The sequence below is a fragment of the Cibotium barometz genome, chromosome 29 (assembly GCF_041138505.1).
Source record: "Cibotium barometz isolate CiBa-2024 chromosome 29, ASM4113850v1, whole genome shotgun sequence".
NCBI classification, from domain to species: domain Eukaryota; kingdom Viridiplantae; phylum Streptophyta; class Polypodiopsida; order Cyatheales; family Cibotiaceae; genus Cibotium; species Cibotium barometz.
The window spans coordinates 48887976-48903794 of NC_141074.1; the positions used below are offsets into that span (position 1 = coordinate 48887976).

The 15819-nt window shown below is 45.0% G+C and overlaps 1 protein-coding gene across 1 annotated transcript in view; it reads right to left on the reverse strand.

Moving 5' to 3' along the window:
• Positions 1–231: 231 nt before the first annotated feature.
• LOC147622294 (cell division protein FtsZ homolog 2-2, chloroplastic-like) overlaps positions 232–15819 on the reverse strand; it is a 42752-nt gene continuing 27164 nt past the window's right edge. The window contains exons 4-7 of the mRNA XM_086823394.1: positions 2059–2183; positions 1853–1945; positions 888–941; positions 232–783 (exon numbers count right to left, since the gene is read on the reverse strand). Coding sequence (XP_086679520.1) covers positions 682–783; positions 888–941; positions 1853–1945; positions 2059–2183 — 374 coding nt within the window. The 3' untranslated portion in view covers positions 232–681. The remainder of the gene's footprint in view (positions 784–887; positions 942–1852; positions 1946–2058; positions 2184–15819) is intronic.

Here is a 15819-nt window from a genome sequence, read left to right on the forward strand (position 1 = left end):
TGTGTTGGAATTTGTTCATGGGCTATTAGAAATCACAGAACGTCTGCAAACCATGTACAGCATACAGGCTAAGTTTGGGTATCATGGTTCATTTGGAGTCTATTAGGATTCACATAAAGTCAAGAAACTATATACAACACACCAACATCCATGCACACACAGCATTGCATTATGTGGAGAAGCAATCAACTTCACTACCTGAAGTAAAGATGTTTTTTCCAACAAACATTCTCTTTTCAACCAGAGGATTTAAGGAACTTTTCTTATCACTTCTGCATAACCATTCTGCAAAGCAAAGACATCAAACTCCCTTCCGAGTGCTGTAAAAACTGCACAAATACCATGAACCTTACAGGCCCTACTGGGACACTTCTTTCTATGGTAAAACTCTGCCTATCACAAGGAGAGGACTCAACTAAAGACACAGATAGATATAAGAGCTATGGCATGAAGTTATGTACATAACCATGCTTACGAGACTTGCATGAAATTTAGCCATAAACTAAAACTTACAGGCATCCTACCTTGTGACTTGTGATGCCGACTACAAAACACTTATAAAAAACAAAGAGGTTTGCTTAGAAGCCACAGGCTCACCAAATATTCAGCAGCTTGCCAATATTTTCACCCTGCTACTCTACACAGAGCAAGACCACGCTGCACTACACTCTTGGCAGGTCATTATTTTCTAGCACGACCGCGCCTTTTGAGAAAATCAGGCACATCAGTGGGAGCTCCATTCCCCAATGCTGGTGGTGGGTGGGCAGACGGAAGCGATACATGCTGCATAGGCCAATGGATCACCTAAGATTAGACAAACACACAAATCAAGGTGCTCTTGTTTGCAAAATGCAAGCAAGCAACCACTCTTGCCTAAGAGAGATTACCCTTTCTCCTTCGACGTGCCCTTTAAATCCCGTTGCAATCAGTGTAATGCTAACCTGTGCAGTCCAACAAGCAACACAATTTTTTAGACACATTTTTTTGTAGTTAGATTACATAGATGGCCCACCTGAAAAATTGTAACAAACATGCTGACTTTTTAAAAAAAGCGCATATTTTTCTTCGTGATCTTTCTTCCCTCCAACGAAGGCATTGCCTCCAGGATCTTTTAAACACACCGTAGTCTGGACTCGGGTAGCAAAATCATACCGAGTTCCATGATCATGTATGCATGAATGCATTCTAGTAGCTTTTCCCCCATATGAGACAAGGTGTAAACCAGGTTAGTCCATCTGACACAACAGCCACATGGCACATAGCAGGCCATATGGCACTAGGTGTAAGCCAGAGTAATATACAACCTCTGAAGAGGATCTATCCCTCCCATGTCTAACCACTACAACCAATTAGTAGATCAATGTGCTAACACGGCTCCTCTCTTCTCCAAAGGTGATATTAAATTCCACGTGCCAAGAGCCCACGAGACCAATAGTCAGCCATAGATGTGGGTGGACCAGCTGCTATATGGAGTCAGACAGCTGACCCCCCTTGTCAGTGTCCCCAACCCTACCGCATTTAAATATATCCTTCCTCCTCCAGTATGTATTGCACAACCACCCAAACCCCTTTTCAAAGGCTGGAAACCATCGTTGCAAGACCATCATGGTTGGCATACAATAGATGCCCCTACAGAACCAAACAGGTGCGAGATAATCACAGTTGGCCAAGGGCAGTCCCCTACAGACTCTCACCAAATTTACATGAGCGATTGATAAACCTGAGTATGTTTATATCTATGTCTAAGATGACCAATGTTCCCTAGCTTTTACTTTTATCCTCTCTCAATTCCATCTCCCCAGACACGTTAGTTTAAACATCAAATTTCTACCAAGAAAGGCTCTCTTCATACCTGTCCACTATAAGATTCATCCACAACAGCACCAAATATTAGATTGGCATTAGGATCCACAAGATCATAAATAATTTCTGCTGCAGCATTTACCTGCACATCAAAATATTTTCAAGACGAGGTAAACGTGTGAAAACAAGTGAGTCAACACAAAAGAGTTTGTATCAAGAGGCCAAAAGATGCATGCTCATGTCCTCAAAAATTACCTCAAATAATGTCAAATCTGCGCCCCCTGTAATATTCCAAACTATTCCAGTAGCCCGCTCTATGCCCACATCAAGGAGAGGTGATTGGATAGCATTCATTGCTGCATCTCTTGCCCTGGACCTTCCTGGTGAATGAAGAAGCCAACAACATTAAATCAATCATTCAAGTTAGCTAGGACTGTGTGTGTGTGTGTGTGTGTGTGTGTTGGGTTTTGGGGGGGGGGGGGGGGGGGGGGGAAGAAGAGTGTTACGACCCTGTGTTTTTCCCTCTGGACAACAAGCAGGTGGGCACGGGCACGGGCACGGGCACGGGACACACAATGTGGACAAGCATCCAGTTTGGGTATGAAAAGGAAAACCAATATGTGGCCAGCCCAAGTGTGAAAGGGGACAAAAAAAAAAGGATTTTTCAAGTCATAAGGTTTTTAAAACCTTTGAGGATAAAAATAATATTTGAAAAGCATGCGTTTTTAAACCTTTGCTTTTTGGCGTTTTTATGAAAAACGCATCTTTCTTTATATAAGGGAAGGTGGTGGAGATTCGAAGGGTGGTGAGGCCGTATGGGAGATCACCGTATGACCCTTCACGGGTGGTGCTGCTGCGCAGGAGCCAGGTGCTGCCGCCGTTGGGTATAGGTGCTGCCGCCACCGGGTACTGTCGCCGTAGGGTGCTGGCGCCGTCGGGTATACAGGCGCAGCCGCCGGGTACAGAACCGCCGCCGCTGCCGCTGGGTGCCGCCGGGTACGGGCACTGCCGCCGTCGCTGAGTGCTGCTGCTTGTTATCGCTGCTATGTATGGATTACAGCCGGGCAGTATAGGGCAGCCAAGCAGGCAACCAGATGGGCAGCAGCTAGGCAGGCGTCAGGCAAGAGTTTTTCTGCAGACAATATGGCAGTCAGCCGAGGGTCAGATGGGAGGCTCTCTACGCCAAGTGGCTGCATGTGTGGAAGCAGTCAGCGTGGATCTCTCTCTCTCTATCTCTCTTGAAAGAAGATGAGCTGAAGGAGGCACCGAGGGGCTAACAGCCAAGGAGTCTCTCTCTCTTTTCTTCACAAGCAGGTTTTGTTTACGAGATTGGGATATAGAGGATCAAGCTGCATATGCACAGGATGATGTTCTTGGAAGAGATGTGTGTTGCTCTTCATCTTGGAATTATGTGTATTCAGGGATGGCTTGACACATCCTCTATCTTTCTCTCTCTGAGTTTTTGGCATCGTGATTGGATGATGCATATGAGGATTTATCTGTTATGGAAACAGGACATTGGTCTTTCGTGAGGAGACAGGACTTTAGTATCGGGGATGCAGGCCTATGGTTTATGGATACAGGTCTATGGTTTATCAGATACAGGTCTTTGGTTTCATGAGGAAAGCATGTCTCTGGATTCATGTGAACAGGTTCTCGTTTTCTCAAGGTTACACGCAGGCTGTGACTATAGGAAGGACATATGGTTTGGTATAGCCCTACTACGTTTGGGAAAGGGTTGTGAGATCCATGGTTGAGATGGAGAAGACCTTTTCAAGCAGGGAGGTGTCGTACAGGTGTGCCTTCTCTATGGAATGCTTTGCTGTGATAACGAGAGTTCTTATTTGGAAGTCCTGGGTGAAAAGCTGAAAGGGATCCTATTGGTAAAGGATTCGACAAGTTGTACTTTGTACTCAAATTTTGTTCAAGTAAAGAAATACCGCAAGGGCCGCCACTGCGTTTTGGGGCCAATCGGTGTCCTTGTCCTATTTGCAAGAGCATTCTAGCTCCCCTGTTTGTTTTACTTTTCTAGGTTCCCATGGGTGATGAAGTGTTTTGTGTGCGAGTGTTTGTTCCACCGCCCGTCAGATTTCTGAAGGCCGGTTTCAAAGAGGAAGCTATGCAGACAAATAGGTATTAATGAGACCCCATTCATTGAACCTTTGCAAGCAAGGAAGGATATGACTAGGGAGAGGCCTCTCCTCCTCAAGTTTAAGAATTCACAATCCTGCTTCGTCTTTCTAAAGAAGAAAGCGACCCTATGCACCACAAAGATCTACATTATTGGAGACAACCTCACACCATTACAGGTATAGAAAAGGAAGACTAGGATGGTGCATGTGCTTACGGCACGCAAGGTAGGAAAGTGGGCTGTTTAACGAGCCGGAAGAGTCATCATTGCCAATCATCCCCCTAAATAGGGGTATGGGGTCTATGAGACTATACCAACTCTACATACAGCAACTTGGAACTGTGATGGAATTGCTATACTAGTAAGAAACTCATCCTCTCCTTCCTGGACTGAGAGAGACTCTCCATCTCTATCGTCTGTAGTGATCCTGGCTGTGTCAACCATATCTCAGGTAACTACACCTTTGTTAGGTCACCACTATCTATGCAGAGAATCCTTCAAAAAGCTCCGTGCGAACCCTCTCTACCCCTCTTATTCCGAGCCATGTATTTCTTGTGGCTATGTGGCCACCTTACATCCACATCTCTCCATTGACTCTCCACCACATCACATCCTCTCACCTCTTCCATATAAAACCCATGTATCTCTCCCTTTCAATCAAGCAATCTAATCAATCATTTCTATTCTAATCATTACGTGACTCTCTCTCTACATCTCTCTCTCATCTCTCACTCGCACACTCTCACCGTGGGTGCCATACTGCTGCAACCACCATAGCCCACTAAGCAGTGGTTGTCTAATCCAACAGTGGTATCAGAGCCTCGTCGCCTCGTGTCAAAGGCCCCAAGGATGCACACCACCTGAAGACCGCGCCCGCGGGTGACCTGAAGAGCTCGCCCACGTGCTCACCTCTGTAGCCTCCCTCCTGCACACAGATTCTGCTCTGCTCCTGCTGACCACTGTTGTGTGCCAGCCCACACGCCATAGTCACAGGGAACAGCGTTTCTTGGTAGTCTGGAAAGGAAAAACAGTGTTTCCCTTTCATGGAACGCCGGAACGGCTTGGAACGGCTGCAGACGTGGCATGCATTTGGGAACAGTTTGTGCCGTTTCGGGAACAGTGTTCCCATTTCTGGAACGGCCGTTTCATGCGATAGCCTTGCATGCAACGGCCGTCATGCTGCGATTTAAGGTACCAAAGGTACCTAATATAGTACCTAGGGTACTAAAGTACCTTCAAACAAGTACTTGCCTTGTTGATAAGGGCTGAATGAAAAAAAACGGGCTGCTACTTTATGTGCTCTGGCCACCCCTCCCTGGGATTCAAGAGAGACTCCAACTCCTACAGGCCGTCCTTGACTCCTTCTCACAGGCCGTACACAGCAGTGAGCACTGTGTTCCTCCTCATCACTTTCATCTTCTTCTCCTTCAATCTTCAAGTCTCATGATGTATCGTGTTTGTCAATCAATAGCTTTAAATATGTGCGCGCGCGCGTGTTGACGTGGAGTTCTCGTTCCGGACGGCATCGGCCGTTCCCGTTCCCGTTCCCATTCCCATTGTGTGCCTTAGCGATAAACAGCACCTAAGGTCACATGTGCCTGCTTAACACCTTCAATGGCTTCACTGCCACGTATTCACCGGTGCGGCTTCATGGACACATACTCACCGATATGGATTTCACCCTCTAATACACAGTGTATTAATTGACCGCATGTTCTAACACAGTTTCTTTCTGCAAAGAGCCATTTCATTAGCAACTCCCCATAACCAGCACCCTCCATGTTTGTTGAATTGATCAAACTCAAGTGAAGTGAGGCCAGGCCTTTCCAAATCTACGCAATGCAACATTCTAGCTTTTTTAGTCTTTTATGTAGAGCTACACGCACGTGGAACTAGCCAATGAACTTTCAAATGTGCCTATTGTCAAATGCTGGTAACATTTCTGCACTTCATGCAACTAGTAACCCAGATTCTGGCCTTGTAAAGGTCTGACAAATTGTCTAAGAACACACCAACGGTACTCTGAACCCAAATAATTTCTCACAACCTGTACATCCCACACTGCACAAGCCAATCAAATATGGTATCAATTCTACTCTGAAGTGAACCAGTTTTCACCTGGGATCCTATGAAACCATTGCACTTGACCAAGGATTATGCCGTGTTGCTTCTACCTTGAGCTAAGAATACAAAAGATCACATTTGCTTGCTTTGACACACATACTGAATTATTGCCCTCACAACTTGTACATCCCAGACCACACAGCTGGCCAATCAGATAAGGTATCAACTCTAATCAGCAATTAGCCTGGAACCGTATGAAAACATTGCACTTTACCCATCATTATGGCGAGCTGCTTCTACCTTGAGCCCAAGACACAAAAGATCGCATTTTTCCGCTTGTGAGGCACCTCATACTGAATGATTACCCTTGGCATGCATGAGCAGAAGTACCAACCAAGAATCAAAGCTTCAGTTCGACATAGACAAAGACCTTAAGAGGCATATTGGGAAAGTCCTTCCTTTCTGCCTTTGAGTGGAGTCACTACCAAGGTAAAGTGCACAACAACATGGCATTGAAGGGGAACTCAAAGTTCAGAATTTTGCTACTAGAGTAATAAGCTAAATTTTTTTATTGGACCATCAAACAAGCTTTTTTTTTTTGAAAGACTAATTACCTACGACAGAACGAATGAATACAAAGGAAATTTACATGACAAGCTATAAACTTCAAATGAATATTTAACTACAGCAAAACAAGCAAAGACAAAATACAAGACATGAGAACTTTACCTCAAAGATTGTCTAAAATTAGTGATTACTTGAAACTGTTCCATATATGAGTTGGTAGTTGCCAAATAGCTCATGGAGCATGAATTGGTAATTTTTATATATTGTGAGTTGCTAATATAGCAAGAATGCTTTTTTATAGTTATAGGTGGCCATCGTCTAGAACACACAAAATTTACAGTTAGGTGGTCACGGACTAGATGCCCGGATGATTGGATTTCTAGTCGGGTGGTCAAATTGACCAGAACGCCTACATGACTAAATTTCTCATCGGGTGGTCAAATTGACCAGAACGCCCAGATGAGTGGATTTAACACTTTGGGTGGTCGAATTGACCAAAATGCCCATATGCTTGATGAGTCGTTTCAAAGGCGAAACCAGATGCTCAAATCAAATGAACAAACCATACAAGAAAGCCTTCTTGGACCCAAAAGCATGAAGCTCCTAAATTTTAGAAAAGTTGCTATTTTTAGGCATACTCAGATGGAAAGTTCGTTCGTGTCAAAAGCTCCGGATTTTGGCAATGATCAAGACTTACTAAAGCACCTTTGTCAAATTCTTTACCAATTGGGATATTTCTAGAGTAGAAGGGCATGGAAGCAACACCTCTCAAATGAGGACATGTGGCATCTAGAATAGGACGTGTATCTAGAATGGGAAAAGTGCCTCTACACTTGTCATTTCACCTTACACTTGTCATTGGAGCTTTCTCTTTCCATTCTAGAGCATAGAAGCCTTGTATCTATAAATTGGAGCACTCCCTCTTCATTTTTAAAGCACTTCTCATCAACTTCATGTTGCACACTAGAGAAACAGTTTCTGCACACTCTCAACAACGGTCTACAACGGCTGTTCTGGCCAGATTGCACCATATTTGGCGAATCCAAGGTATGGGCAGAGAAGATAGCTTGTTGCCCAAACTATGCAAAAATTAAAAATCAGAATTTTCAGATTTCAGCCCATTCTCAAAGGTTGAGGTCTTTTATGCAAAAGGAAGAGGTGACAGTCACCTCTCGTCATGCATCTTCTCCACAAGGCACAAAGGCTGACAGGTATATGTATGCTAGTGCTCATGGAGGGCATGATGGTAACATGCATTCAAGACATGTATCCCCTGGAGGGGGTGACAGGTCTGCCACTAGAAGAGCTTTGCCTACTGAGTTGTCTCATGGAGAGACATTGTCTTATGCAGGAAAGTCACATGCATCTGATTCTCAAGTTCGTGGAGCACATGCCACCGTGCTTCATGAAACTTCCATGATGGCCCATGGAGCCCATGCAGATAGGGCTGCCCCGTTGGATAAGGGGAAAAGAAAAAGAGAGGACCATGAGCCTCATGACAGAAAGTTAAAGAAGAACAGGTTTGGCTTGACTCCTGAGCAAAGGGAGCAATATGCGAAAGACAGGAAATGTTTTGCATGTGGAAGCAAAGAGCATATATTTCGGCAATGCCCCAAACGCAAGCAAGATGCAAGAGGACAAGCAGTCTAAGCCTGAGGTGCATGCACTTCCCGATATGCAGGGTAGTGTTGATCATGCTGGCAAAGAGGGATATTCCATCCCTATTGTATCACACATCCATATTAATAAAGCAATAAAGGAAAATTTAGTAGCAGATGCATTGTCCAGGAGACCATATGTGGCTGCAGTTACAGTGACCTCTCATAGGAAATTTATCTGCTATGCAAGATTTAATGCTGATTTTTGCCATAAATGGATTGATTTGATGGCTGGTCACTCACATGCCTCTTATGTGATTAAAGAGGGTTATCTTATGAAGAATAACTGCTTATGTGTGCCTCCACTTCAGGCTGCACTTCTGCTCCTCTCAGGCTGCGCATGCCACCTCCAGCAGGCTGCTGCGCTTCTGCATACAGGCGGCGGCTGTGTCCTACATACACGCGGTGATTATCCATTTCAGGCTGCGCTCCATTACCACACAAGCTGCGTTGCCTACTCTGCAGGCGGCTGTGTGTGCATCTTCAATCAGGCGACCATACAGACTGCCCCTTCTCCACTGCAGCAAGGCGGCTGTGCGCTTCATCCCTAGCGGCTATGTGACCAACTTCAGCGGGCTGTTCTCTCTGCTCTACAGGCGGCGCAGGTTGCAGCCAGGCACCTCCTATCCATCAGGCGGCTACACCACAAGCTGAAGACGTTGCTTCTCCTACTCTGTAGGCTGCTGGCGGCCATCTCCATACAGGCTGCGCTGCCCCTTCTGTGTGTTCTCTCCAGCAAGCTGTACACTACAGGCCGGCGGCTGCACTACAGGCTGCCCTCCCGTCTCCACTGTTGCCTGGCAACCATACGGTTGTGTGTCCTCTCCAGCAGGCTGTGCTCTGCAGCCAGGCAGCTCCTCTTCAGATAGGCTACTACTACTCCTCCTCCTCCACAAGAAGGCGGCTGTGTCCTGCACAGCAGGTGGTTGTTCTCCTTTGCAGGCGGTTGCGCCTCCTTTACATAGGCGGCATCTCCTTTCTTCAGGTGGCTACACCTTCTACACAGGCAGCTACTCCTCTTTCTCCTCGACACGCTGCTGTGTCTTGGTGTCCACTTCTAGTAGCTGCACACAAACACCTCGGGTATTTGTCTTCCATCCGTGAGCTACAAGTAAGTGAATTCAGATTTAAGTAAAGAACTTTGTTGTAAATCTGATAAGGGATTCTCTCTACGGCTAACACCCGTTCGGTGCCGGGTAGTCCAAGCTTTTGGAGAACCACGGTCCAAAAGTGCTGAGATCAGGAGAGCCAGGCGTTAGTACAGGAGTGCCTGTTTGTGCGTGGTCCTGCAACACCAGTGGGGCGCTCTCCGCGGAGTCCAGTGAAGGCACAGGGCCGTAGAGACTGGACCACTCAAGTGGACGCTCTCCTTCGAATATCTACTTCACGCCTTTTGTTTGGTATTGTATTCATTTGTACATGGACATCATCTGGTTCATTGAACCCATGGAGCATTGTATTTGTTAAATACTCCCAATAATATATCATATATTGAGGGGGGGGTCGGCCCGTTCCGGCCCCAGTGCTGGTGTCCATCTATTTCATTTCAAATTTCAGTTGTTATTAAGTTGTCCATTTCAAATTGTGATATTAAGTTGTGCTATTACGCATGTGGGTGTCCAACGGAGTCTATTCCCACTTGACGGGATCGGTTTCATTGGTATCAGAGCACGGTTGTTTCCCTCTTCCTAGTAGGGAAACAAACCTATGTATTGGACACCCCGCTTCTAGCACACTTAACACAATGGACAGCCAAGGCAACCCTTTGGAAGTGCTTAATTCGAGGGGCCCATCAAGTGCCTCGCGTGGTTCTGATGGTCTTCGAGGAAGGCACAAGCCCCTTGAAAGGGTAAATGATAGTGAATCAAAGGGACCATTGCCTCGAGGAAAGACAGTCATGCAAGAAGAAGAGCCTGATGCAATGGTAGACATGACTTTTGAATCCATGGCATGAGAAGTGGGCAAGAAGCCAAGGGAGTTGGCACTTTCCTACCTCCTCCGCAAAGGTGACATCAAAAAGAGGGAAGATGGAGAGCTTAAATTCAGAAATCCACCTCGCTTGAAGCACGGAGATCCCGTATCTCAAAGGTTGAGGTCTTTTATGCAAAAGGAAGAGGTGACAGTCACCTCTCGTCATGCATCCTCTCCACAAGGCACAAAGGCTGACAGGTATATGTATGCTAGTGCTCATGGAGGGCATGATGGTAACATGCATTCAAGACATGTATCCCATGGAGGGGGTGACAGGTCTGCCACTAGAAGAGCTTTGCCTACTGAGTTGTCTCATGGAGAGACATTGTCTTATGCAGGAAAGTCACATGCATCTGATTCTCAAGTTCGTGGAGCACATGCCACCGTGCTTCATGAAACTTCCATGATGGCCCATGGAGCCCATGCAGATAGGGCTGCCCTGTTGGATAAGGGGAAAGGAAAAAGAGAGGACCATGAGCCTCATGCCAGAAAGTTCAAGAAGAACAGGTTTGGCTTGAATCTTAAGCAAAGGGAGCAATATGCGAAAGACAGGAAATGTTTTGCATGTGGAAGCAAAGAGCATATATTTCGGCAATGCCCCAAACGCAAGCAAGATGCAAGAGGACAAGCAGTCTAAGCCTGATGTGCATGCACTTCCCGATATGCAGGGTAGTGTTGATCATGCTGGCAAAAAGGGATATTCCATCCCTATTGTATCACACATCCATATTAATAAAGCAATAAAGGAAAATTTGGTAGCAGATGCATTGTCCAAGAGGCCATATGTGGCTGCAGTTACAGTGACCTCTCATAGGAAATTTATCTGCTATGCAAGATTTAATGCTGATTTTTGCCATATATGGATTGATTTGATGGTTGGTCACTCACATGCCTCTTATGTAATTAAAGAGGGTTATCTTATGAAGAATAACTCCTTATGTGTGGTGAAGGATATGCGTCCAAAGGTTATGGACGAATGTCACGCTCCACCTTATGTTAGTCATAGAGGAATTATTTGCCCATTGATGCCAAGTGGATAAACGAGGATTATTTTGTTGATTACCCACAACTGTTGCAAGCATATCTTGAGGCTTTTCAGTTGAGGACAACTCTTTAGAAGCTCGGGGGGATGTCACCAATTGGCCGACCAGTTGGTCCATCTCCAGATTTGTGTCTCGTTCACTTGAGGCCAGGCCGATGTATGTTTGCTTGACATGGACGGGAGCCAGATTGGTGCCACCCGTGTGTTAGCAGGATGGTGTCGTATGGACGGGAGCCAGACTGGTGCCACCCGTGTATGACCTGGACTGTGTTCTATCCATGGGATTGTCACGCCATGGAAGAGCCAGTATTCGTGCCGTGTCTTTGTTGGGTGTTGGACTCACACACTCACACACACAAACCTGCACATTAGGGTTAGGTGCAGGGTAGAGAAGCTCACACAGAGAAATGAGAGAGAGAGAGAGAGAGAGCCAAAAGTGTGGTATCTACAAAACGCAAGTCAACCCTTGCATGTGTGCCACATCCATATAATATAGAAGTACAAAATATTATATGTGTCCTTTCACACTTGATGTCCAAGGGGAAAAACCACATGGGAAAAAGTGCCCTTGGTTAAGCCCTGTTCACACATAGCACTACCATAAGTGAGCATATGTTGGGTGTTGGACTCACACACTCACACACACAAACCTGCACATTAGGATTAGGTGCAGGGTAGAGAAGCTCACACACAGAAATGAGAGAGAGAGAGAGAGAGAGAGCCAAAAGTGTGGTATCCACAAAATGCAAGTCAACCCTTGCATGTGTGCCACATCCATATAATATAGAAGTACAAAATATATTATGTGTCCTTTCACACTTGATGTCCAAGGGAAAAAACCACATGGGAAAAAGTGCCCTTGGTTAAGCCCTGTTCACACATAGCACTACCATAAGTGAGCATATGCCTACAAATCTCCCCTGTAGTGGAAGTGTGAACCTGTACAAGGCAGCAGATCACTCTCTGTATGAGAGTAAGCCCAAAGCTTTGCGGAAAGCTTCAAACTTTTCTCGAGGTAAAGCCTTTGTGAATAGATCTGCAACATTATCCTGTGTAGGGCAATAAGATAAATTGATCTCCCCTGCATGTAGCCTCTCTCTGACATAGTGATAATGAATCTCTATGTGCTTGGTGCGTGCATGAAATACTGGATTTCGTGCCACGGCCATAGCACTCTGGCTATCAGTGAGAATGATGGTGGGTGTCTACTGACACTCACGAAGATCAGCCAATAGTCTCCTCAGCCATACACAATCTACTGTAGCTGTAAAGACTGCCTTGTACTCAGCCTCACAAGTAGATGTAGCAACAGTGGGTTGCTTTTTACTCAACCAAGATATGCATAAACTGCCAAGAAAAAAACAATTCCCACTGGTGGATTGCCTGGTATCATAATCACCAGCCCAATCTGAATCACTGTATGCATAAAGCTACAAGCTGCCCCCCTGGGATAGAACAAACCAAGCTCCAGGGTACCCTTAAGATATCGAAAAATGCGTTTGACTGCTTGCCAATGCTTTGTGCTTAGGCTGTGCATGAATTTGCTCAACAAAGACACCCCAAAAGATATGTCTGGCCTCGTGTTACACAAGTAAATGAGGCATCCCACTACCTGGCTGTAAATGCCGGCCTCAAAAGGCTCTCCAATATCATGCATAGTAAGCCGTACACCTAGTTCTACCGGAGTAGAAATGGGCTCACATTCATCCATGTGAAACCTTTTTAGCAAACTTTTTATGTACTTAGTTTGCTGCATAACAATGCCATCATCTGTATGCATAAACTGTATGCCGAGATAGTAGTGTAAAGGCCCCAAATCTGACACATCAAATTCAGCTTTCAAATCAGCTTTCAAATCTGAAATTTGTGCTTTGCTTGTACCTGTAATGAGCATGTCATCTACATACAAGATGACTATGAGAATATCGGCATCGGTTTTCTTCACATACAATGTGCTTTCAGCTGGACTATTCTCATAACCTTGGCTGGTTAGATGAGCATGTATCTTATCATACCAAGCTCTTGGAGCTTGCTTTAACCCATACAATGCTTTGTGCAACCTGCATACTTTATGTTCCTCACCAGGAACTACAAAACCAATGGGCTGATTTACATATACTTCCTCCTGTAAATCCCCATTTAAGAATATAGTTTTGATATCCAATTGATGCACTTTCCATCCTTTATGGGCAGCCAATGCAATCACAGATCTTATTGTGGTCATTCTCGAAGTAGGAGCAAAAGTCTCTTCATAATCTATTCCCTTTTTCTAGGAGTAGCCTTTAGCCACAAGTCTTGCTTTGTACCTGTCAATAGTACCATCAGACTTTCTTTTGACTTTGTACACCCACTTTGTTCCAATTACATGCTTGCCTTTAGGCAATTCCACAAGATCCCATGTATTATTCTTCATGATAGAAGAAATTTCAGCTTGCATAGCTTGCAACCAATGCTCATTCTCATGTGCTTCTTCATAAGAAGAAGGCTCTTCTGAATCAAAGAGACCACCCATTGCGAATGCAGACTCCCCACGATGTACATTCAAAGCATGGCTGGAACTAGCTCTTGTTCTACCTGTGAGTGGAGCTGCAAGTTTGCTTTCTTGCAAAGTTTTCAGCGACCATCTTGGCACTGACTTGGCTGTGTCTATGGATGTTTGCTCTTCCCTGACAAGATCTTCCACTTCTTCCATAGAAGGGGCCTGAATGGCTGGCTGGTCCACATGTTCTACATGTGGATTTTCTTGTGTAGGGGCTGGCTAATCTGAATCCCCCCTAATTGCAATGGGTAAAAGTCCATCAAACATGTCCTGTAAGCCTGTATCATTGCTTTTAAACAAGCTGTACATGGGCTGTTCTGAATTTTCAGCAAATACCACATCTCTACTGACAAAAATCCTTCGTGTAGTTGGATTATAAAGACGGTATCCTTTGCTTTCATTGCTGTAGCCCACAAAAATGCATTTAATTGCTTTGTCATCTAGCTTTGTTCGGAGTTGTTCTGGCACATGTGCATATGCCAAACACCCAAATGTACACATATAATCCACTGTTGGCTTTCGGCTATACCAAGCCTCAAATGGTGTTATGGTTTTCAAAGCTTTTGTTGGACACCTGTTCAACACATGAGCTGCACACATTATAGCTTCCATCCAAAATTTGTGAGGCAACTTTTGTGCTTTCACCATGCATCTTGCTATCTCCATGAGAGATCTATTTTTCCTTTCAGCTACACCATTCTGCTGCGGTGTATAAGGCACAGTACATTGGTGTTTGATGCCCTTTTGAAGCATATAATCATTGAATGCATTTGACATGTATTCTCCACCTCTATCCGCGGAGTGTTTTGACTTTACATCCACACATATTTTCAGCCATTGCTACAAAGTGTCGAAAGCATATAAACACATCTGCTTTCGCTTTCAAAGGGTAAGCCCAAGCAAACCTGGAGTAGTCATCAATGAATGTGACAAAGTAAAGATGCCCCCCTATGGATGGTGTCCGCATTGGACCACATACATCACTATGTATGAGCTGTAATTTACTTTCAGCTCTAACAGCTCCATCTTTGGGGAATGGTTTCCGTTGCATCTTTCCCAAAATACACCCCCCACATACATGTCTTGGTGGAGACTCAAGAGGCGGCATATTATCAACCATATGATGCTTCTGCAAAAGCATCAAACTCTGAAAATTTACATGCCAAAAACGAGCATGCCATAGCTCTGCATCATGCATAGCAGGAGTGTGGGCAGCCACTGTATTTGCATCATAAGTGCGCTTGTCATAGCTGTCCAGCTTATACAAGCCTTTGTATCGTGTTCCAGAAGTGACTATTTCATAACCCTTTGATGGGTCTTTTACCAAACACTTCCCATCTTCAAATTCAACCTTTAAACCTTGGTCGTTTATGGCTGAGACGGAGAGCAGATTTTTCTTTATCCCTGGAACATACAATACATTTTTCATACATATATTGGCACCACTGGCTGCAATAAGTATGACATTACCAATTCCCTTTACTGTTTGGGCTTGTTTGCATCCCCTTTGTCAGATTTTTCACCACTAGAAGAGGGCTGTCCATGACCAGCCTTGCTAGACTGTTGTCCCCCATGCCTAAAGCTCTTTGCTTTACCCTTATCCTTGGCTGTAAATGCCTTTTCTCCACCACGGTTGCTCGATATGTTTGCTCTTGTTTGTTCTTCCTGCAAGAGTAAACCCACGAGCTCTTCAAAAGTGACGGGATCACCACCTCCTCTCATTGAGAGGTTGAGAGAGGTGTGAAAACCCAAGTAGGAAGGCGGTAAAGAATGAAGAGTGTTGGTGACCATCTGTCTGTCTGGGATAACCTCATCAATGTTGAGCAATTGTTCCTGCAATTCTTTCACTTTGGTGAGATGATCGCTGTTCTAAATGATGCATAGGCATATGAATGCACATTATGCAAAATGCAGAGTGCTTTCTGATGCAAACCCTAAGGCTTCTACTGACTCTACATGCATGAATGATTCTCTCCAAGTGGGTTAAGGGACTTGACTGACTGATTGACCCGCTAAGGCTGAGGAATGACCTACGTAGCTCCTG